General features: G+C 25.0%; 1 protein-coding gene, 1 long non-coding RNA gene and 1 pseudogene across 5 annotated transcripts in view; 1 reads left to right on the top strand and 2 right to left on the bottom strand.

Annotated features, from left to right (window-relative positions):
• The first annotated feature begins 1,443 nt into the window (after positions 1 to 1,443).
• On the top strand, positions 1,444 to 3,001 carry LOC132924429 (inhibitor of growth protein 5-like). Its single transcript, XM_060988741.1, has 6 exons — positions 1,444 to 1,587; positions 1,644 to 1,882; positions 1,945 to 2,053; positions 2,126 to 2,230; positions 2,293 to 2,543; positions 2,730 to 3,001. Exons 1-6 carry the CDS (start codon positions 1,551 to 1,553, stop codon positions 2,829 to 2,831), a joined length of 843 nt encoding a protein of 280 aa, XP_060844724.1. The 5' UTR covers positions 1,444 to 1,550; the 3' UTR covers positions 2,832 to 3,001.
• Positions 3,002 to 3,100: 99 nt separating this feature from the next.
• Positions 3,101 to 4,896, bottom strand: LOC132924973 (beta-1,3-galactosyltransferase 6-like; annotated as a pseudogene).
• Positions 4,897 to 5,163: 267 nt separating this feature from the next.
• LOC132924430 (uncharacterized) overlaps positions 5,164 to 25,291 on the bottom strand; it is a 213,436-nt gene continuing 193,308 nt past the window's right edge. For all 4 annotated transcript variants that reach the window (XR_009661325.1, XR_009661324.1, XR_009661327.1 and 1 more), the window contains one exon: positions 5,164 to 5,393. This is a non-coding gene — a long non-coding RNA (uncharacterized LOC132924430). The remainder of the gene's footprint in view (positions 5,394 to 25,291) is intronic.

Genomic DNA, 25,291 nt, shown 5'->3' with positions numbered 1-25,291 from the left:
GTGTTATTATAAATATTTATTTATCTTTTACTTTCGTCGTACTAATAGCATTTAATAATATCACGTAATACGTGCTATTTTTTTTTTATTTTCATAATTATTTTATTCTATTGAATAATTTTGAAGTTGGTGGCTACGTGTTTTTTTATCCGATCTAGTGTTGTCAGCTACTGTCGGTTATCAAATAAATATATATATTTTTTTTTTCGTTAAAAAATATCGAAAATTTCGTAATTCATAATTTGTTTGGTCCTGTTTTACCCCGCTTATGCATCAATGTGTTTTAAAGTCTTATGTACATCTGAAAAAAATGTAATCAGTTAAATATGTATAATACTGCACACCATAAGGAGAACGAAAATCTTTATATGACAACTAGTACGTGGAAAACACTGAATTAGTCGGAAACGTAAACAATCAAACAAAAACTATCCGACAAGCTTCATTCTTAATACAAAATATTAGAAAACAATTTACAATTGAAACTTAAATGCAAATATGAATGTAAAACTGCAAAAAGATATGAAATATAAACATACAACAGATGATAAGAAATAATAATTTTGATAAGCCATAAAAGATAGTACAAATCTACCAGAATATTTTATTGAATTTGAATGCAAAATTAGTGTAACTAAAGAATACACTTGTACGATAACTTAAATCTGGTCCATTCTATTTTTTTACCATTCTTCAAAAATAATTCTGTTTTGAACATAATAATATTAAATTGTAATTGAATAAAAATAGGTACCATAAACCGTCTATTGAAACTAGACGATTTAAATAACATTACTTTGGGTTATGGCTAAATTAAAAACTTACTCAATTTCAAAATTTATATCTCGAAACTTGTCAAAGTTAGTGTTTAGTGTTAGTGTTAGATATTTTAACACTTTGCTAAACATCACCTGCCCTTTCCATTTTTGTATTTTTGATGTAAAAGCCTGAGTTCTGCATAGATAATAAATATATGGATAGGCCATAACGAACTTATCAGCGGTCATGAAGGGGAACAATTGAGGCCAAATAAGTATACCTATATCACAGATATATTATCTATATCTGTGACCTATATCGAGTATCAACTATCATTATAAAAGAAGCCTCAATTGACTTCCCCTCCGGGCACGCGGCCTCAAATATATTAAACATATGCTTGTCCTATCCATTTCTTTATTATCTATGGAGTTCTGCCCGAACATGGCTTTTTAGTGCTTGTCATATTATGTTATATTATATTAAACTTTAGTATAGCATATTTTATTACACATTATATTATATGCTACAATAACTCTATATTTTAAAATGTATGATGAATTAAAATTAATTAATTAATTATTTAATTAAAATAAAAAATTGGTGTTGAATGTCGTGCAATTTTCGTTTTTGACTCGCTGTTGTGGTAGCACTGTCACTGTATCGACTAGCAGCTGTTGGATTGTTGTTCATGTAATCCTAGTAAATTCCTGTTCATTGTTGTTTACAAGACGTATCTTATACTTATTTTTTTCTTCAATAATTCTCAGTTGAATCATAAAATAATAAAAATGACTTCTGCGCTTAACTTGGAATACTATCTGGACAGTAAGTTTTATTTCGATTTTGCATTTAAGCGAGGTACTAACAGAGTTATATATTAGGTTTAGAGAATCTTCCTGTTGAGTTACAACGAAACTTCACTCTGATGCGAGATCTTGACGCCAGAGTTCAACAACTGATGCGCAACATTGACAAACTGACAGACGAGTATATGTCAAATTTCAAGGGATACACAACAGATAAAAGACGCGAAATGTTGACCAGCATACAACGTCAGTTTGACAAAGCGAAAGAATATGGCGATGATAAAGTTCAATTGGCTATACAAACTTATGAATTGGTATGTTGATTTTGAATTATTAACATTACTCTAAAAATGTTCTATTCTATTTTACCTCACAGGTAGATAAACACGTTAGAAAATTTGATTCAGATTTAGCACGCTTTGAAGCTGAAATTCAAGACAGAGCCATTAGTGCTACAAGAAATATAGAAGAAAATTCACAAAAACGTAGGTGTTCTGCATTATATCATATTATAATTCCAATGTATTTGGCCATTTCTTTATGTGTATTGCTTCCAGGAGGACGTAAAAAGATTAAAGACAAAGAAATTAAAAAGAAGAGTGCATCGAGTGAAGAAGAAACAGCTCCAAAGAAAACATCTAAAAAGAAACAACTGAAAAAAGGTTTGTGTACAACAAAATTTTAGCCATTTTTAAGTTGATTTCTTTGTATATTAATTTTTCAGGAGTTACAAAAACAACAAGTGCAGCACCTAGTAAGACACCTTTAATTAATGTTGTCGCTAATCCAACAAACTCTACAAATAGTGTAACCAGCGTTACAGTAGAAACTAGTTCCCTTACCGGTGCATTAGTTGGTGCCGGAGTTGCACACTCGGCTGAAGTATTAGATATGCCTGTTGATCCAAATGAGCCAACATATTGTTTATGCAACCAAGTTTCTTATGGTGAAATGATTGGCTGTGATAATCCAGATGTAAGAATTTTAATTTTAATTTATTAATTATTGATATATTTAGGTATTGTTTTTATTTTATATAACATTTTATTAAATACTTAAGTCTTAAACCATTGAAAAAATATAACATTCTCAATTTTTATTGTAAATATTGTTTCATTTTTTTAATTATATTTTATTAATTATGTACTTTTATTATTTTAGTGTCCTATTGAATGGTTCCACTTTGCATGTGTCAAATTAACTACCAAGCCTAAAGGAAAATGGTTCTGTCCTAAATGTATAACAGACAAAAAGAAAAAATAACACATATTAAAAATGAAAAGTTTTTTTATTTTATATATACATACATATAATGTTTAATGTATTTTTCATTTTCTTACGGCGTAAAAACAAATGATTGATATTATTGTAATTTGTAATATTGTCATGAATTGCATACATAATAAGAATAAAATTGGTGTTGTTAATATATATATATATATTTTTTTTTTATTCAAAACTGAAAACAAACTCCAATGATCAAATGTATTATATTAATAATTACACCAGTCTTTTTATGTTGAAAAATGTATTTATGGAATTGAAGATAAATTTCAAACACGACATTTAGATGACATCACTGACCAGTTATACTCGTTGAAAGCCATATTTTTTAACTATCTATCTCATAGTTACCAGTCTGAATAATGTTTGACCAGTGCAGTCTCATCATTTCAGAACTACTTTTATGTGTTATTAAATAATCATTTTAACATCAGCGACTTACCATTGTGTATCAAATCACCAGTCATGTTTTCTAGTGATATTTAATGGACTTAACAAAGCGCCAACCAAAACATCTTCACTAGCAAAGAAACTGAAAAATAAAAATAGACAATAAGAATTAGGATTGTTAATCAATCATGTTAATAAAACCGTTATAATTGGTTAGCTATTACATAATGAATATACTTAATTTAATATCAATATTTTCTTATTACTTTATATTTTATTATGCTATTATGAACAACTTACCTTAGGTAATCTCGAATGTTCACTATTTAGATGATAAGATCTTTGGATAAAATATATCTATCACACGCTATCCAATCAGTTTCTTTAAATTTACCTCTTTTTTTAATGTTTGCATTACCATCAAAATATCCCCAGTAGAACATTTTTTTAAGCATATGTTCTAACTCATTGACAATTAATGGCACATTGACAAAAGAATTGTCATCACATTTTAACAGATAATCAAAGTTTATATGATATACACCGGAAAATGATGCTATTATTTTACGAGTGAGTAGTTTATATTCATCCTTTTCATCTACCTTAAATAAGTCTTCATGAACCAGCTTTTCAGCATTTAAAGATTTGTCTTTTGATACAACAAAAATTATTTTAAAGTCTCCTTTTGTTTGAGCCCATATTTCACGTATAGCATCTCTACGATTTACATTTTTTACAGCTGATATGACAAGTACAAGCAACTTAATTCTAAATACATTTGGTGAAGTGTTTGGTTTTAATGTCATTGGATGCAAAACGAACAACGGTAATGTGCATCCTAGAATGAATAAAATACGTGCCAGGAAATAGTATGTAAGGCGTTTTATATACAGTAAAATTTGTTTCTAAATAATGCCCACTTAGAATATTTAACTAAAATCAAAAAATATTCAAAATAATAAATAACAAAACATTAAAAAAAATAAAAATGAGGTGTTTCATAACATTGAGGTGTTTGGCATAAAAATTAAAAGACCAAAAAAAATTAATATTAAGTATGTAAGAGTAATTACTAATTAGTAATTATTAGCAATGAGCATTGAACACTGTGAAAAGTGTGAAATGAATATAAAATAAATGGAAAAATTTAAATCTATTCTACAATCATGGTAGGTAGCAGGTACTATCTAAATGTAATATCTATGAATGTCGAACAGTTGCTTGTTTATCTACAGGTGAATGCTCATTATGTTCAAGAACTGTCAAAATGTATTTATCACTGTAAGAAACATTCTTCTTTAGTGTAATTGTGTATTTATGTTTGAAACATTGAAACGCAAATGATTTTTTTAGTAGAAAATATGTTCCCACCTTCGTCCATCAACATTAAAAGAGGTTTCTGGTAAGTGGGTACATTTTAGATCAAAGTAGACATTTCTCAGTACTTCATAAAATAATCATTGGGAAAGTAAGTAGGTGATCACTACTGTACAATACCTATAAGTGTCGAATATATCTCATCATTGAGTAAGTCACTGACAAATATGTAAGTATGTGTAAAATTTGAATTAAATAATTCATTCATTAATAATAATAATTCATAATTCAATAGTATTACTAGGTTAAATAAGGAAATATTTAATGATGTATTCATGTATTTATATTGCTTTTAAAGTAATTTATTTTACTTCTAGTAAACAATAAATTGATTAGTTTATGTCAAAATTATTATAAATGCAAATTGAATTATAAATAATAATATTAATATTGTCAAAATTATCATATAAATGCATGTTTTATAGTGTTTATGATGATTAATAGCAATGTATCTAAACTTTTGAACTGAAAATTATCATATAAATGTAATAAAACTAAAATGATTTTTATAGCAAAGACAAATTTTAAGAATGAAAATTAAAAGTTCTCAGGTGTTTAATAATCATTTATTCAATTTATTAACAAATATCTATTGTATCACTACATTAATATTCTATAAATTATATTCAATGACCATTACATGTAAAGTGCATAAATTCATTATAATCAGTATTCGTTAGTTCATTTTCGAAATTGGATGTTCATAATTTTCCAGAGTTGTTTGAATACCAATTAATGTTTTAGCATCCTTTGAGTGATCTGCTGTATTTCCATCTAAAAAAATATATTCAGTTAAATAAATATAATAGTTGAAGAATGACTCGATAACTCATTGCTTTATAAGCAGTTTAATACATGAATTTTTAATATTCATCAAAATTATCATATAAAATCATGTTTTATAGTTTTTAAGAAAAATCAGCTTAAATCAAATGTATGCAAGTTAATAACAATAAATTAGAATCATTTTCTTAATATGGTGGTCCAGGTTTCAAGAGATTAACTTGAGAATTGTGTGTTTTATAAGCAGTACAATACATAAATAATTAATATACGTCAAAATTATCATATAAAATCATGTTTTATAGTGTTTATAAAGTACCTGCTTAAATGAGATGTATACAAGTTAATAATAATAAATTAGAATCCTTTTAATTATATAGTTGTCCAGGTTTCAAGAGATTAACTTGAGAATTGTGTGTTTTAGAAGCAGTTCAAAAAATAAATATATATTATTCGTCAAAATTATCATATAAAATCATGTTTTATAGCGTTATTGAAGTATCAGCTTAAATGAAATGTATGCTAGTTAATAATGGTAAATTAGAATAATATTCTTAATCTAATGGTCTGACTTTCATGACACTAACTTGAGAATTCACTGTTTTATAAGCAGTTAAAAATATGAATTTAAAATACGAGTCAAAATAATCATATAAAAACATGTTTTATAGTGTTTATGAAGTATCAGCTTATATGATATATATGGAAGTTGGTAATGGTAAATAAGAATCATATACTTAATCTAATGGTCTGGATTTCATGACACTAACTTTTTGTTACACTAATATTAATTGACTATCAATTATATTCAATATCCATTACTCGTACTATGCATAAAACTATTATTATTATCAGGATCGTCCAGTCCATTTTCAACGTAGGATGTTGAAACTTTCCCATGTGGTAGAAATGGTAATTCATGTTTCAATATGTCCTGAGTATATCTGGTGTACAGCCATCTAAAAAAAAATAGTAAGTTAAATATGTATAATGGTTGGAGGACAAAATGTCACTACTAGATACCATAAGGAGAACGACAATTTTTATATAACAACTAGTACGTGGACAACACTGAGTAATTCAGAAAAGGAAACTATCAAAACATAAACTAACAGACAAACTTCATTTTTATACAAAATACATGAAAGGAATTTACAATTGAAACTTAAATACAAAAACGAATGTAGAACTGCAAAACATAGATAACAGATGATAATAAATAATAATTATGATAAGCCATAAAAGATAGTACAAATGTACCAGAATGATTTGTAGAAGGAATTCAAATGTATTATGAGTGTAACTAAAGAATACATTTGTACAACTGAAAATCGCTCCTTTTCAATACGAAAAAATGTTAAGTTGTATTATTCGTCAAAATTAACTTATAAAATCATATTTTATAGTTTTTATGAAGTAAAAATATCAGGTAAAATGAAAAAAATGAAAGTTAAAAATTATAAATTAGAATCATTTTCTTGATCTAGTAGTCAAGGATCAAGACAGTTACTTGTGTTAACTTCGGGCATAAAATATGAACAATTCGTTTATAATATCAAAAATCTTAATTAATAAATAACGAGTAGACTCAAAATCTAAGTAAATACAACGACACGTTACGATACACAGCAGTACGGTGAACGCCACACAACTATCTAGTTTCTTTCTGAGGCAATTCGGCCGACGGATGTCGTCCCTACTACGGCGACGCTCACGCCCTCTGTTGGTGTATACATTTAATTTTTGACTGTTTTATAAGCAGATTAAAATGGGTATTCATAATATTTCTAAAACTTATCATATAAAATCATGTCTTATAGTGTTTATGAAGCATCAGCTTAAATGAAATGTATGCAAATTAATAATGGTAAATAAGAATCATTTTCTTAATATAGTGGTCCAGGTTTCAAGAGATTAACTTGAGAATTGTGTGTTTTATAAACAGTTAAAAAAATGAATTTTTAATATTCGTCAAAATTATCATACAAAATCATGTTTTATAGTGTTTATGGAGAATCAGCTTCCATAATATCCATAGAAGTTAATAATAGTAAATTAGAATCATTTTCTTAATATAGTGGTCCAGGTTTCAAGAGATTAACTTGAGAATTGTGTGTTTTATAAGCAGTTCAAAAAATAAATATATATTATTCGTCAAAATTATCATATAAAATCATGTTTTATAGTGTTTATGAAAAATCTGCTTACATAATATCTATAGAAGTTAATAATAGTAAATTAGAATCATTTTCTTAATATAGTGGTCCACGTTTCAAGAGATTAACTTGAGAATTGTGTATTTTATAAGCAGTTCAAAAAATAAATATATATTATTTGTCAAAATTATCATATAAAATCATGTCTTATAGTGTTTATGAAGCATCAGCTTAAATGAAATGTATGCAAATTAATAATGGTAAATAAGAATCATTTTCTTAATATAGTGGTCCAGGTTTCAAGAGATTAACTTGAGAATTGTGTGTTTTATAAACAGTTAAAAAAATGAATTTTTAATATTCGTCAAAATTATCATACAAAATCATGTTTTATAGTGTTTATGGAGAATCAGCTTCCATAATATCCATAGAAGTTAATAATAGTAAATTAGAATCATTTTCTTAATATAGTGGTCCAGGTTTCAAGAGATTAACTTGAGAATTGTGTGTTTTATAAGCAGTTCAAAAAATAAATATATATTATTCGTCAAAATTATCATATAAAATCATGTTTTATAGTGTTTATGAAAAATCTGCTTACATAATATCTATAGAAGTTAATAATAGTAAATTAGAATCATTTTCTTAATATAGTGGTCCACGTTTCAAGAGATTAACTTGAGAATTGTGTATTTTATAAGCAGTTCAAAAAATAAATATATATTATTTGTCAAAATTATCATATAAAATCATGTCTTATAGTGTTTATGAAGCATCAGCTTAAATGAAATGTATGCAAATTAATAATGGTAAATAAGAATCATTTTCTTAATATAGTGGTCCAGGTTTCAAGAGATTAACTTGAGAATTGTGTGTTTTATAAACAGTTAAAAAAATGAATTTTTAATATTCGTCAAAATTATCATACAAAATCATGTTTTATAGTGTTTATGGAGAATCAGCTTCCATAATATCCATAGAAGTTAATAATAGTAAATTAGAATCATTTTCTTAATATAGTGGTCCAGGTTTCAAGAGATTAACTTGAGAATTGTGTGTTTTATAAACAGTTAAAAAAATGAATTTTTAATATTCGTCAAAATTATCATACAAAATCATGTTTTATAGTGTTTATGGAGAATCAGCTTCCATAATATCCATAGAAGTTAATAATAGTAAATTAGAATCATTTTCTTAATATAGTGGTCCAGGTTTCAAGAGATTAACTTGAGAATTGTGTGTTTTATAAGCAGTTCAAAAAATAAATATATATTATTCGTCAAAATTATCATATAAAATCATGTTTTATAGTGTTTATGAAAAATCTGCTTACATAATATCTATAGAAGTTAATAATAGTAAATTAGAATCATTTTCTTAATATAGTGGTCCACGTTTCAAGAGATTAACTTGAGAATTGTGTATTTTATAAGCAGTTCAAAAAATAAATATATATTATTTGTCAAAATTATCATATAAAATCATGTCTTATAGTGTTTATGAAGCATCAGCTTAAATGAAATGTATGCAAATTAATAATGGTAAATAAGAATCATTTTCTTAATATAGTGGTCCAGGTTTCAAGAGATTAACTTGAGAATTGTGTGTTTTATAAACAGTTAAAAAAATGAATTTTTAATATTCGTCAAAATTATCATACAAAATCATGTTTTATAGTGTTTATGGAGAATCAGCTTCCATAATATCCATAGAAGTTAATAATAGTAAATTAGAATCATTTTCTTAATATAGTGGTCCAGGTTTCAAGAGATTAACTTGAGAATTGTGTGTTTTATAAGCAGTTCAAAAAATAAATATATATTATTCGTCAAAATTATCATATAAAATCATGTTTTATAGTGTTTATGAAAAATCTGCTTACATAATATCTATAGAAGTTAATAATAGTAAATTAGAATCATTTTCTTAATATAGTGGTCCACGTTTCAAGAGATTAACTTGAGAATTGTGTATTTTATAAGCAGTTCAAAAAATAAATATATATTATTTGTCAAAATTATCATATAAAATCATGTCTTATAGTGTTTATGAAGCATCAGCTTAAATGAAATGTATGCAAATTAATAATGGTAAATAAGAATCATTTTCTTAATATAGTGGTCCAGGTTTCAAGAGATTAACTTGAGAATTGTGTGTTTTATAAACAGTTAAAAAAATGAATTTTTAATATTCGTCAAAATTATCATACAAAATCATGTTTTATAGTGTTTATGGAGAATCAGCTTCCATAATATCCATAGAAGTTAATAATAGTAAATTAGAATCATTTTCTTAATATAGTGGTCCAGGTTTCAAGAGATTAACTTGAGAATTGTGTGTTTTATAAACAGTTAAAAAAATGAATTTTTAATATTCGTCAAAATTATCATACAAAATCATGTTTTATAGTGTTTATGGAGAATCAGCTTCCATAATATCCATAGAAGTTAATAATAGTAAATTAGAATCATTTTCTTAATATAGTGGTCCAGGTTTCAAGAGATTAACTTGAGAATTGTGTGTTTTATAAGCAGTTCAAAAAATAAATATATATTATTCGTCAAAATTATCATATAAAATCATGTTTTATAGTGTTTATGAAAAATCTGCTTACATAATATCTATAGAAGTTAATAATAGTAAATTAGAATCATTTTCTTAATATAGTGGTCCACGTTTCAAGAGATTAACTTGAGAATTGTGTATTTTATAAGCAGTTCAAAAAATAAATATATATTATTTGTCAAAATTATCATATAAAATCATGTCTTATAGTGTTTATGAAGCATCAGCTTAAATGAAATGTATGCAAATTAATAATGGTAAATAAGAATCATTTTCTTAATATAGTGGTCCAGGTTTCAAGAGATTAACTTGAGAATTGTGTGTTTTATAAACAGTTAAAAAAATGAATTTTTAATATTCGTCAAAATTATCATACAAAATCATGTTTTATAGTGTTTATGGAGAATCAGCTTCCATAATATCCATAGAAGTTAATAATAGTAAATTAGAATCATTTTCTTAATATAGTGGTCCAGGTTTCAAGAGATTAACTTGAGAATTGTGTGTTTTATAAGCAGTTCAAAAAATAAATATATATTATTCGTCAAAATTATCATATAAAATCATGTTTTATAGTGTTTATGAAAAATCTGCTTACATAATATCTATAGAAGTTAATAATAGTAAATTAGAATCATTTTCTTAATATAGTGGTCCACGTTTCAAGAGATTAACTTGAGAATTGTGTATTTTATAAGCAGTTCAAAAAATAAATATATATTATTTGTCAAAATTATCATATAAAATCATGTCTTATAGTGTTTATGAAGCATCAGCTTAAATGAAATGTATGCAAATTAATAATGGTAAATAAGAATCATTTTCTTAATATAGTGGTCCAGGTTTCAAGAGATTAACTTGAGAATTGTGTGTTTTATAAACAGTTAAAAAAATGAATTTTTAATATTCGTCAAAATTATCATACAAAATCATGTTTTATAGTGTTTATGGAGAATCAGCTTCCATAATATCCATAGAAGTTAATAATAGTAAATTAGAATCATTTTCTTAATATAGTGGTCCAGGTTTCAAGAGATTAACTTGAGAATTGTGTGTTTTATAAACAGTTAAAAAAATGAATTTTAAATATTCGTCAAAATTATCAGTCAAAATCATGTTTTATAGTGTTTATGAAGAATCAGCTTAAATGAAATGTATGCAAATTAATAATGGTAAATTAGAATCATTTTATTAATATAGTGGTCCAGGTTTCAAGAGATTAACTTGAGAATTGTGTGTTTTATAAGCAGTTCAAAAAATAAATATATATTATTCGTCAAAATTATCATATAAAATCATGTCTTATAGTGTTTATGAAGCATCAGCTTAAATGAAATGTATGCAAATTAATAATGGTAAATTAGAATCATTTTATTAATATAGTGGTCCAGGTTTCAAGAGATTAACTTGAGAATTGTGTGTTTTATAAGCAGTTCAAAAAATAAATATATATTATTCGTCAAAATTATCATATAAAATCATGTTTTATAGTGTTTATGAAAAATCTGCTTAAATCAAATGTATGCAAGTTAATAATAATAAATTATAATCATTTTATTAATATAGTGGTCCAGGTTTCAAGAGATTAACTTGAGAATTGAGTGTTTTATAAACAGTTAAAAAAATGAATTTTTAATATTCGTCAAAATTATCATATAAAATCATGTTTTATAGCGTTATTGAAGTATCAGCTTAAATGTAATGTATGCTAGTTAATAATGGTAAATTAGAATAATTTTCTTAATCTAATGGTCTGACTTTCATGACACTAACTTGAGAATTCTCTGTTTTATAAGCAGTTAAAAATATGAATTTAAAATACGAGTCAAAATAATCATATAAAAACATGTTTTATAGTGTTTATGAAAAATCTGCTTAAATCAAATGTATGCAAGTTAATAATAATAAATTAGAATCATTTTCTTAATATAGTGGTCCAAGTTTTAAGAGATTACCTTGAGAATTGTTTGTTTTATAAGCAGTTCAATACATATATAATTAATATACGTGAAAATTATCATATAAAATCATGTTTTATAGTTTTTATGAAGTACCTGCTTACATAATATCTATAGAAGTTAATAATAGTAAATTAGAATCATTTTCTTAATATAGTGGTCCAGGTTTCAAGAGATTAACTTGAGAATTGTGTGTTTTATAAGCAGTTCAAAAAATAAATATATATTATTCGTCAAAAATATCATATAAAATCATGTTTTATAGTTTTTATGAAGTACCTGCTTAAATGAGATGTATGCAAGTTAATAATAATAAATTAGAATCATTTTCTTAATCTAATGGTCTGACTTTCATGACACTAACTTGAGAATTCACTGTTTTATAAGCAGTTAAAAATATGAATTTAAAATACGAGTCAAAATAATCATATAAAAACATGTTTTATAGTGTTTATGAAGTATCAGCTTATATGATATATATGGAAGTTGGTAATGGTAAATAAGAATCATATACTTAATCTAATGGTCTGGATTTCATGACTCTAACTTTTTGTTACACTAATATTAATTGACTATCAATTATATTCAATATCCATTACTCGTACTATGCATAAAACTATTATTATTATCAGGATCGTCCAGTCCATTTTCAACGTAGGATGTTGAAACTTTCCCATGTGGTAGAAATGGTAATTCATGTTTCAATATGTCCTGAGTATATCTGGTGTACAGCCATCTAAAAAAAAATAGTAAGTTAAATATGTATAATGGTTGGAGGATAAAATGTCACTACTAGATACCATAAGGAGAACGACAATTTTTATATAACAACTAGTACGTGGACAACACTGAGTAATTCAGAAAAGGAAACTATCAAAACATAAACTAACAGACAAACTTCATTTTTATACAAAATACATGAAAGGAATTTACAATTGAAACTTAAATACAAAAACGAATGTAGAACTGCAAAACATAGATAACAGATGATAATAAATAATAATTATGATAAGCCATAAAAGATAGTACAAATGTACCAGAATGGTTTGTAGAAGGAATTCAAATGTATTATGAGTGTAACTAAAGAATACATTTGTACAACTGAAAATCGCTCCTTTTCAATACGAAAAATTGTTAAGTTGTATTATTCGTCAAAATTAACTTATAAAATCATATTTTATAGTTTTTATGAAGTAAAAATATCAGGTAAAATGAAAAAAATGAAAGTTAAAAATTATAAATTAGAATCATTTTCTTGATCTAGTAGTCAAGGATCAAGACAGTTACTTGTGTTAACTTCGGGCATAAAATATGAACAATTCGTTTATAATATCAAAAATCTTAATTAATAAATAACGAGTAGACTCAAAATCTAAGTAAATACAACGACCCGTCACGATACACAGCAGTACGGTGAACGCCACACAACTATCTAGTTTCGTTCTGAGGCGATTCGGCCGACGGATGTCGTCCCTACTACGGCGACGCTCACGCCCTCTGTTGGTGTATACATTTAATTTTTGACTGTTTTATAAGCAGATTAAAATAGGTATTCATAATATTTCTAAAACTTATCATATAAAATCATGTTTTATAGTGTTTATGAAAAATCTGCTTAAATGAGATGTATGCAAGTTAATAATAATAAATTAGAATCATTTTCTTAATATAGTGGTCAGGTTTCAAGAGATTAACTTGAGAATTGTTTGTTTTATAAGCAGTTCAATACATATATAATTAATATACGTGAAAATTATCATATAAAATCATGTTTTATAATTTTTATGAAAAATCTGCTTAAATGAATTGTATGCAAATTAATAATAATAAATTAGAATCATTTTCTTAATATAGTGGTCCAGGTTTTAAGAGATTACCTTGAGAATTGTTTGTTTTATAAGCAGTTCAATACATATATAATTAATATACGTGAAAATTATCATATAAAATCATGTTTTATAGTTTTTATGAAGTACCTGCTTAAATGAGATGTATACAAGTTAATAATAATAAATTAGAATCCTTTTAATTATACAGTGGTCCAGGTTTCAAGAGATTAACTTGAGAATTGTGTGTTTTATAAGCAGTTCAAAACATAAATAATTAATATACGTCAAAATTATCATACAAAATCATGTTTTATAGTGTTTATGAAGAATCAGCTTACATAATATCTATAGAAGTTAATAATAATAAATTAGAATCATTTTCTTAATATAGTGGTCCAGGTTTCAAGAGATTAACTTGAGAATTGTGTGTTTTATAAGCAGTTCAAAAAATAAATATATATTATTCGTCAAAATTATCATATAAAATCATGTTTTATAGTGTTTATGAAAAATCTGCTTAAATCAAATGTATGCAAGTTAATAATAATAAATTATAATCATTTTATTAATATAGTTGTCCAGGTTTCAAGAGATTAACTTGAGAATTGTGTGTTTTAGAAGCAGTTCAAAAAATAAATATATATTATTCGTCAAAATTATCATATAAAATCATGTTTTATAGTGTTTATGAAAAATCTGCTTAAATCAAATGTATGCAAGTTAATAATAATAAATTAGAATCATTTTCTTAATATAGAGGTCCAGGTTTCAAGAGATTAACTTGAGAATTGTGTGTTTTATAAACAGTTAAAAAAATGAATTTTTAATATTCGTCAAAATTATCATACAAAATCATGTTTTATAGTGTTTATGAAGAATCAGCTTACATAATATCTATAGAAGTTAATAATAATAAATTAGAATCATTTTCTTAATATAGTGGTCCAGGTATCAAGAGATTAACTTGAGAATTGTGTGTTTTATAAGCAGTTCAAAAAATAAATATATATTATTCGTCAAAAATATCATATAAAATCATGTTTTATAGTTTTTATGAAGTACCTGCTTAAATCAAATGTATGCAAGTTAATAATAATAAATTAGAATCATTTTCTTAATATAGTGGTCCAGGTTTCAAGAGATTAACTTGAGAATTGTGTGTTTTATAAGCAGTTCAAAAAATAAATATATATTATTCGTCAAAATTATCATATAAAATCATGTTTTATAGTGTTTATGAAAAATCTGCTTAAATCAAATGTATGCAAGTTAATAATAATAAATTAGAATCATTTTCTTAATATAGTGGTCCAAGTTTTAAGAGATTACCTTGAGAATTGTTTGTTTTATAAGCAGTTCAATACATATATAATTAATATACGTGAAAATTATCATATAAAATCATGTTTTATAGTTTTTATGAAGTACCTGCTTACATAATATCTATAGAAGTTAATAATAGTAAATTAGAATCATTTTCTTAATATAGTGGTCCAGGTTTCAAGAGATTAACTTGAGAATTGTGTGTTTTATAAGCAGTTCAAAAAATAAATATATATTATTCGTCAAAAATATCATATAAAATCATGTTTTATAGTTTTTATGAAGTACCTGCTTAAATGAGATGTATGCAAGTTAATAATAATAAATTAGAATCATTTTCTTAATATAGTGGTCCAGGTTTCAAGAGATTAACTTGAGAATTGTGTGTTTTATTAGCAGTTCAAAAAATAAATATATATTATTCGTCAAAATTATCATATAAAATCATGTTTTATAGCGTTATTGAAGTATCAGCTTAAATGAAATGTATGCTAGTTAATAATGGTAAATTAGAATAATTTTCCTAATCTAATGGTCTGACTTTCATGACACTAACTTGAGAATTCACTGTTTTATAAGCAGTTAAAAATATGAATTTAAAATACGAGTCAAAATAATCATATAAAAACATGTTTTATAGTGTTTATGAAGTATCAGCTTATATGATATATATGGAAGTTGGTAATGGTAAATAAGAATCATATACTTAATCTAATGGTCTGGATTTCATGACTCTAACTTTTTGTTACACTAATATTAATTGACTATCAATTATATTCAATATCCATTACTCGTACTATGCATAAAACTATTATTATTATCAGGATCGTCCAGTCCATTTTCAACGTAGGATGTTGAAACTTTCCCATGTGGTAGAAATGGTAATTCATGTTTCAATATGTCCTGAGTATATCTGGTGTACAGCCATCTAAAAAAAAATAGTAAGTTAAATATGTATAATGGTTGGAGGACAAAATGTCACTACTAGATACCATAAGGAGAACGACAATTTTTATATAACAACTAGTACGTGGACAACACTGAGTAATTCAGAAAAGGAAACTATCAAAACATAAACTAACAGACAAACTTCATTTTTATACAAAATACATGAAAGGAATTTACAATTGAAACTTAAATACAAAAACGAATGTAGAACTGCAAAACATAGATAACAGATGATAATAAATAATAATTATGATAAGCCATAAAAGATAGTACAAATGTACCAGAATGGTTTGTAGAAGGAATTCAAATGTATTATGAGTGTAACTAAAGAATACATTTGTACAACTGAAAATCGCTCCTTTTCAATACGAAAAATTGTTAAGTTGTATTATTCGTCAAAATTAACTTATAAAATCATATTTTATAGTTTTTATGAAGTAAAAATATCAGGTAAAATGAAAAAAATGAAAGTTAAAAATTATAAATTAGAATCATTTTCTTGATCTAGTAGTCAAGGATCAAGACAGTTACTTGTGTTAACTTCGGGCATAAAATATGAACAATTCGTTTATAATATCAAAAATCTTAATTAATAAATAACGAGTAGACTCAAAATCTAAGTAAATACAACGACCCGTCACGATACACAGCAGTACGGTGAACGCCACACAACTATCTAGTTTCGTTCTGAGGCGATTCGGCCGACGGATGTCGTCCCTACTACGGCGACGCTCACGCCCTCTGTTGGTGTATACATTTAATTTTTGACTGTTTTATAAGCAGATTAAAATAGGTATTCATAATATTTCTAAAACTTATCATATAAAATCATGTTTTATAGTGTTTATGAAAAATCTGCTTAAATGAGATGTATGCAAGTTAATAATAATAAATTAGAATCATTTTCTTAATATAGTGGTCAGGTTTCAAGAGATTAACTTGAGAATTGTTTGTTTTATAAGCAGTTCAATACATATATAATTAATATACGTGAAAATTATCATATAAAATCATGTTTTATAATTTTTATGAAAAATCTGCTTAAATGAATTGTATGCAAATTAATAATAATAAATTAGAATCATTTTCTTAATATAGTGGTCCAGGTTTTAAGAGATTACCTTGAGAATTGTTTGTTTTATAAGCAGTTCAATACATATATAATTAATATACGTGAAAATTATCATATAAAATCATGTTTTATAGTTTTTATGAAGTACCTGCTTAAATGAGATGTATACAAGTTAATAATAATAAATTAGAATCCTTTTAATTATACAGTGGTCCAGGTTTCAAGAGATTAACTTGAGAATTGTGTGTTTTATAAGCAGTTCAAAACATAAATAATTAATATACGTCAAAATTATCATACAAAATCATGTTTTATAGTGTTTATGAAGAATCAGCTTACATAATATCTATAGAAGTTAATAATAATAAATTAGAATCATTTTCTTAATATAGTGGTCCAGGTTTCAAGAGATTAACTTGAGAATTGTGTGTTTTATAAGCAGTTCAAAAAATAAATATATATTATTCGTCAAAATTATCATATAAAATCATGTTTTATAGTGTTTATGAAAAATCTGCTTAAATCAAATGTATGCAAGTTAATAATAATAAATTATAATCATTTTATTAATATAGTTGTCCAGGTTTCAAGAGATTAACTTGAGAATTGTGTGTTTTAGAAGCAGTTCAAAAAATAAATATATATTATTCGTCAAAATTATCATATAAAATCATGTTTTATAGTGTTTATGAAAAATCTGCTTAAATCAAATGTATGCAAGTTAATAATAATAAATTAGAATCATTTTCTTAATATAGAGGTCCAGGTTTCAAGAGATTAACTTGAGAATTGTGTGTTTTATAAACAGTTAAAAAAATGAATTTTTAATATTCGTCAAAATTATCATACAAAATCATGTTTTATAGTGTTTATGAAGAATCAGCTTACATAATATCTATAGAAGTTAATAATAATAAATTAGAATCATTTTCTTAATATAGTGGTCCAGGTATCAAGAGATTAACTTGAGAATTGTGTGTTTTATAAGCAGTTCAAAAAATAAATATATATTATTCGTCAAAAATATCATATAAAATCATGTTTTATAGTTTTTATGAAGTACCTGCTTAAATCAAATGTATGCAAGTTAATAATAATAAATTAGAATCATTTTCTTAATATAGTGGTCCAGGTTTCAAGAGATTAACTTGAGAATTGTGTGTTTTATAAGCAGTTCAAAAAATAAATATATATTATTCGTCAAAATTATCATATAAAATCATGTTTTATAGTGTTTATGAAAAATCTGCTTAAATCAAATGTATGCAAGTTAATAATAATAAATTAGAATCATTTTCTTAATATAGTGGTCCAAGTTTTAAGAGATTACCTTGAGAATTGTTTGTTTTATAAGCAGTTCAATACATATATAATTAATATACGTGAAAATTATCATATAAAATCATGTTTTATAGTTTTTATGAAGTACCTGCTTACATAATATCTATAGAAGTTAATAATAGTAAATTAGAATCATTTTCTTAATATAGTGGTCCAGGTTTCAAGAGATTAACTTGAGAATTGTGTGTTTTATAAGCAGTTCAAAAAATAAATATATATTATTCGTCAAAAATATCATATAAAATCATGTTTTATAGTTTTTATGAAGTACCTGCTTAAATGAGATGTATGCAAGTTAATAATAATAAATTAGAATCATTTTCTTAATATAGTGGTCCAGGTTTCAAGAGATTAACTTGAGAATTGTGTGTTTTATTAGCAGTTCAAAAAATAAATATATATTATTCGTCAAAATTATCATATAAAATCATGTTTTATAGCGTTATTGAAGTATCAGCTTAAATGAAATGTATGCTAGTTAATAATGGTAAATTAGAATAATTTTCCTAATCTAATGGTCTGACTTTCATGACACTAACTTGAGAATTCACTGTTTTATAAGCAGTTAAAAATATGAATTTAAAATACGAGTCAAAATAATCATATAAAAACATGTTTTATAGTGTTTATGAAGTATCAGCTTATATGATATATATGGAAGTTGGTAATGGTAAATAAGAATCATATACTTAATCTAATGGTCTGGATTTCATGACTCTAACTTTTTGTTACACTAATATTAATTGACTATCAATTATATTCAATATCCATTACTCGTACTATGCATAAAACTATTATTATTATCAGGATCGTCCAGTCCATTTTCAACGTAGGATGTTGAAACTTTCCCATGTGGTAGAAATGGTAATTCATGTTTCAATATGTCCTGAGTATATCTGGTGTACAGCCATCTAAAAAAAAATAGTAAGTTAAATATGTATAATGGTTGGAGGACAAAATGTCACTACTAGATACCATAAGGAGAACGACAATTTTTATATAACAACTAGTACGTGGACAACACTGAGTAATTCAGAAAAGGAAACTATCAAAACATAAACTAACAGACAAACTTCATTTTTATACAAAATACATGAAAGGAATTTACAATTGAAACTTAAATACAAAAACGAATGTAGAACTGCAAAACATAGATAACAGATGATAATAAATAATAATTATGATAAGCCATAAAAGATAGTACAAATGTACCAGAATGGTTTGTAGAAGGAATTCAAATGTATTATGAGTGTAACTAAAGAATACATTTGTACAACTGAAAATCGCTCCTTTTCAATACGAAAAATTGTTAAGTTGTATTATTCGTCAAAATTAACTTATAAAATCATATTTTATAGTTTTTATGAAGTAAAAATATCAGGTAAAATGAAAAAAATGAAAGTTAAAAATTATAAATTAGAATCATTTTCTTGATCTAGTAGTCAAGGATCAAGACAGTTACTTGTGTTAACTTCGGGCATAAAATATGAACAATTCGTTTATAATATCAAAAATCTTAATTAATAAATAACGAGTAGACTCAAAATCTAAGTAAATACAACGACCCGTCACGATACACAGCAGTACGGTGAACGCCACACAACTATCTAGTTTCGTTCTGAGGCGATTCGGCCGACGGATGTCGTCCCTACTACGGCGACGCTCACGCCCTCTGTTGGTGTATACATTTAATTTTTGACTGTTTTATAAGCAGATTAAAATAGGTATTCATAATATTTCTAAAACTTATCATATAAAATCATGTTTTATAGTGTTTATGAAAAATCTGCTTAAATGAGATGTATGCAAGTTAATAATAATAAATTAGAATCATTTTCTTAATATAGTGGTCAGGTTTCAAGAGATTAACTTGAGAATTGTTTGTTTTATAAGCAGTTCAATACATATATAATTAATATACGTGAAAATTATCATATAAAATCATGTTTTATAATTTTTATGAAAAATCTGCTTAAATGAATTGTATGCAAATTAATAATAATAAATTAGAATCATTTTCTTAATATAGTGGTCCAGGTTTTAAGAGATTACCTTGAGAATTGTTTGTTTTATAAGCAGTTCAATACATATATAATTAATATACGTGAAAATTATCATATAAAATCATGTTTTATAGTTTTTATGAAGTACCTGCTTAAATGAGATGTATACAAGTTAATAATAATAAATTAGAATCCTTTTAATTATACAGTGGTCCAGGTTTCAAGAGATTAACTTGAGAATTGTGTGTTTTATAAGCAGTTCAAAACATAAATAATTAATATACGTCAAAATTATCATACAAAATCATGTTTTATAGTGTTTATGAAGAATCAGCTTACATAATATCTATAGAAGTTAATAATAATAAATTAGAATCATTTTCTTAATATAGTGGTCCAGGTTTCAAGAGATTAACTTGAGAATTGTGTGTTTTATAAGCAGTTCAAAAAATAAATATATATTATTCGTCAAAATTATCATATAAAATCATGTTTTATAGTGTTTATGAAAAATCTGCTTAAATCAAATGTATGCAAGTTAATAATAATAAATTATAATCATTTTATTAATATAGTTGTCCAGGTTTCAAGAGATTAACTTGAGAATTGTGTGTTTTAGAAGCAGTTCAAAAAATAAATATATATTATTCGTCAAAATTATCATATAAAATCATGTTTTATAGTGTTTATGAAAAATCTGCTTAAATCAAATGTATGCAAGTTAATAATAATAAATTAGAATCATTTTCTTAATATAGAGGTCCAGGTTTCAAGAGATTAACTTGAGAATTGTGTGTTTTATAAACAGTTAAAAAAATGAATTTTTAATATTCGTCAAAATTATCATACAAAATCATGTTTTATAGTGTTTATGAAGAATCAGCTTACATAATATCTATAGAAGTTAATAATAATAAATTAGAATCATTTTCTTAATATAGTGGTCCAGGTATCAAGAGATTAACTTGAGAATTGTGTGTTTTATAAGCAGTTCAAAAAATAAATATATATTATTCGTCAAAAATATCATATAAAATCATGTTTTATAGTTTTTATGAAGTACCTGCTTAAATCAAATGTATGCAAGTTAATAATAATAAATTAGAATCATTTTCTTAATATAGTGGTCCAGGTTTCAAGAGATTAACTTGAGAATTGTGTGTTTTATAAGCAGTTCAAAAAATAAATATATATTATTCGTCAAAATTATCATATAAAATCATGTTTTATAGTGTTTATGAAAAATCTGCTTAAATCAAATGTATGCAAGTTAATAATAATAAATTAGAATCATTTTCTTAATATAGTGGTCCAAGTTTTAAGAGATTACCTTGAGAATTGTTTGTTTTATAAGCAGTTCAATACATATATAATTAATATACGTGAAAATTATCATATAAAATCATGTTTTATAGTTTTTATGAAGTACCTGCTTACATAATATCTATAGAAGTTAATAATAGTAAATTAGAATCATTTTCTTAATATAGTGGTCCAGGTTTCAAGAGATTAACTTGAGAATTGTGTGTTTTATAAGCAGTTCAAAAAATAAATATATATTATTCGTCAAAAATATCATATAAAATCATGTTTTATAGTTTTTATGAAGTACCTGCTTAAATGAGATGTATGCAAGTTAATAATAATAAATTAGAATCATTTTCTTAATATAGTGGTCCAGGTTTCAAGAGATTAACTTGAGAATTGTGTGTTTTATTAGCAGTTCAAAAAATAAATATATATTATTCGTCAAAATTATCATATAAAATCATGTTTTATAGCGTTATTGAAGTATCAGCTTAAATGAAATGTATGCTAGTTAATAATGGTAAATTAGAATAATTTTCCTAATCTAATGGTCTGACTTTCATGACACTAACTTGAGAATTCACTGTTTTATAAGCAGTTAAAAATATGAATTTAAAATACGAGTCAAAATAATCATATAAAAACATGTTTTATAGTGTTTATGAAGTATCAGCTTATATGATATATATGGAAGTTGGTAATGGTAAATAAGAATCATATACTTAATCTAATGGTCTGGATTTCATGACTCTAACTTTTTGTTACACTAATATTAATTGACTATCAATTATATTCAATATCCATTACTCGTACTATGCATAAAACTATTATTATTATCAGGATCGTCCAGTCCATTTTCAACGTAGGATGTTGAAACTTTCCCATGTGGTAGAAATGGTAATTCATGTTTCAATATGTCCTGAGTATATCTGGTGTACAGCCATCTAAAAAAAAATAGTAAGTTAAATATGTATAATGGTTGGAGGACAAAATGTCACTACTAGATACCATAAGGAGAACGACAATTTTTATATAACAACTAGTACGTGGACAACACTGAGTAATTCAGAAAAGGAAACTATCAAAACATAAACTAACAGACAAACTTCATTTTTATACAAAATACATGAAAGGAATTTACAATTGAAACTTAAATACAAAAACGAATGTAGAACTGCAAAACATAGATAACAGATGATAATAAATAATAATTATGATAAGCCATAAAAGATAGTACAAATGTACCAGAATGGTTTGTAGAAGGAATTCAAATGTATTATGAGTGTAACTAAAGAATACATTTGTACAACTGAAAATCGCTCCTTTTCAATACGAAAAATTGTTAAGTTGTATTATTCGTCAAAATTAACTTATAAAATCATATTTTATAGTTTTTATGAAGTAAAAATATCAGGTAAAATGAAAAAAATGAAAGTTAAAAATTATAAATTAGAATCATTTTCTTGATCTAGTAGTCAAGGATCAAGACAGTTACTTGTGTTAACTTCGGGCATAAAATATGAACAATTCGTTTATAATATCAAAAATCTTAATTAATAAATAACGAGTAGACTCAAAATCTAAGTAAATACAACGACCCGTCACGATACACAGCAGTACGGTGAACGCCACACAACTATCTAGTTTCGTTCTGAGGCGATTCGGCCGACGGATGTCGTCCCTACTACGGCGACGCTCACGCCCTCTGTTGGTGTATACATTTAATTTTTGACTGTTTTATAAGCAGATTAAAATAGGTATTCATAATATTTCTAAAACTTATCATATAAAATCATGTTTTATAGTGTTTATGAAAAATCTGCTTAAATGAGATGTATGCAAGTTAATAATAATAAATTAGAATCATTTTCTTAATATAGTGGTCAGGTTTCAAGAGATTAACTTGAGAATTGTTTGTTTTATAAGCAGTTCAATACATATATAATTAATATACGTGAAAATTATCATATAAAATCATGTTTTATAATTTTTATGAAAAATCTGCTTAAATGAATTGTATGCAAATTAATAATAATAAATTAGAATCATTTTCTTAATATAGTGGTCCAGGTTTTAAGAGATTACCTTGAGAATTGTTTGTTTTATAAGCAGTTCAATACATATATAATTAATATACGTGAAAATTATCATATAAAATCATGTTTTATAGTTTTTATGAAGTACCTGCTTAAATGAGATGTATACAAGTTAATAATAATAAATTAGAATCCTTTTAATTATACAGTGGTCCAGGTTTCAAGAGATTAACTTGAGAATTGTGTGTTTTATAAGCAGTTCAAAACATAAATAATTAATATACGTCAAAATTATCATACAAAATCATGTTTTATAGTGTTTATGAAGAATCAGCTTACATAATATCTATAGAAGTTAATAATAATAAATTAGAATCATTTTCTTAATATAGTGGTCCAGGTTTCAAGAGATTAACTTGAGAATTGTGTGTTTTATAAGCAGTTCAAAAAATAAATATATATTATTCGTCAAAATTATCATATAAAATCATGTTTTATAGTGTTTATGAAAAATCTGCTTAAATCAAATGTATGCAAGTTAATAATAATAAATTATAATCATTTTATTAATATAGTTGTCCAGGTTTCAAGAGATTAACTTGAGAATTGTGTGTTTTAGAAGCAGTTCAAAAAATAAATATATATTATTCGTCAAAATTATCATATAAAATCATGTTTTATAGTGTTTATGAAAAATCTGCTTAAATCAAATGTATGCAAGTTAATAATAATAAATTAGAATCATTTTCTTAATATAGAGGTCCAGGTTTCAAGAGATTAACTTGAGAATTGTGTGTTTTATAAACAGTTAAAAAAATGAATTTTTAATATTCGTCAAAATTATCATACAAAATCATGTTTTATAGTGTTTATGAAGAATCAGCTTACATAATATCTATAGAAGTTAATAATAATAAATTAGAATCATTTTCTTAATATAGTGGTCCAGGTATCAAGAGATTAACTTGAGAATTGTGTGTTTTATAAGCAGTTCAAAAAATAAATATATATTATTCGTCAAAAATATCATATAAAATCATGTTTTATAGTTTTTATGAAGTACCTGCTTAAATCAAATGTATGCAAGTTAATAATAATAAATTAGAATCATTTTCTTAATATAGTGGTCCAGGTTTCAAGAGATTAACTTGAGAATTGTGTGTTTTATAAGCAGTTCAAAAAATAAATATATATTATTCGTCAAAATTATCATATAAAATCATGTTTTATAGTGTTTATGAAAAATCTGCTTAAATCAAATGTATGCAAGTTAATAATAATAAATTAGAATCATTTTCTTAATATAGTGGTCCAAGTTTTAAGAGATTACCTTGAGAATTGTTTGTTTTA

The sequence above is a fragment of the Rhopalosiphum padi genome, chromosome 3 (genome assembly GCF_020882245.1).
Source record: "Rhopalosiphum padi isolate XX-2018 chromosome 3, ASM2088224v1, whole genome shotgun sequence".
Lineage (NCBI taxonomy): Eukaryota > Metazoa > Arthropoda > Insecta > Hemiptera > Aphididae > Rhopalosiphum > Rhopalosiphum padi.
This window is presented reverse-complemented; position numbering and strand designations above follow the sequence as displayed.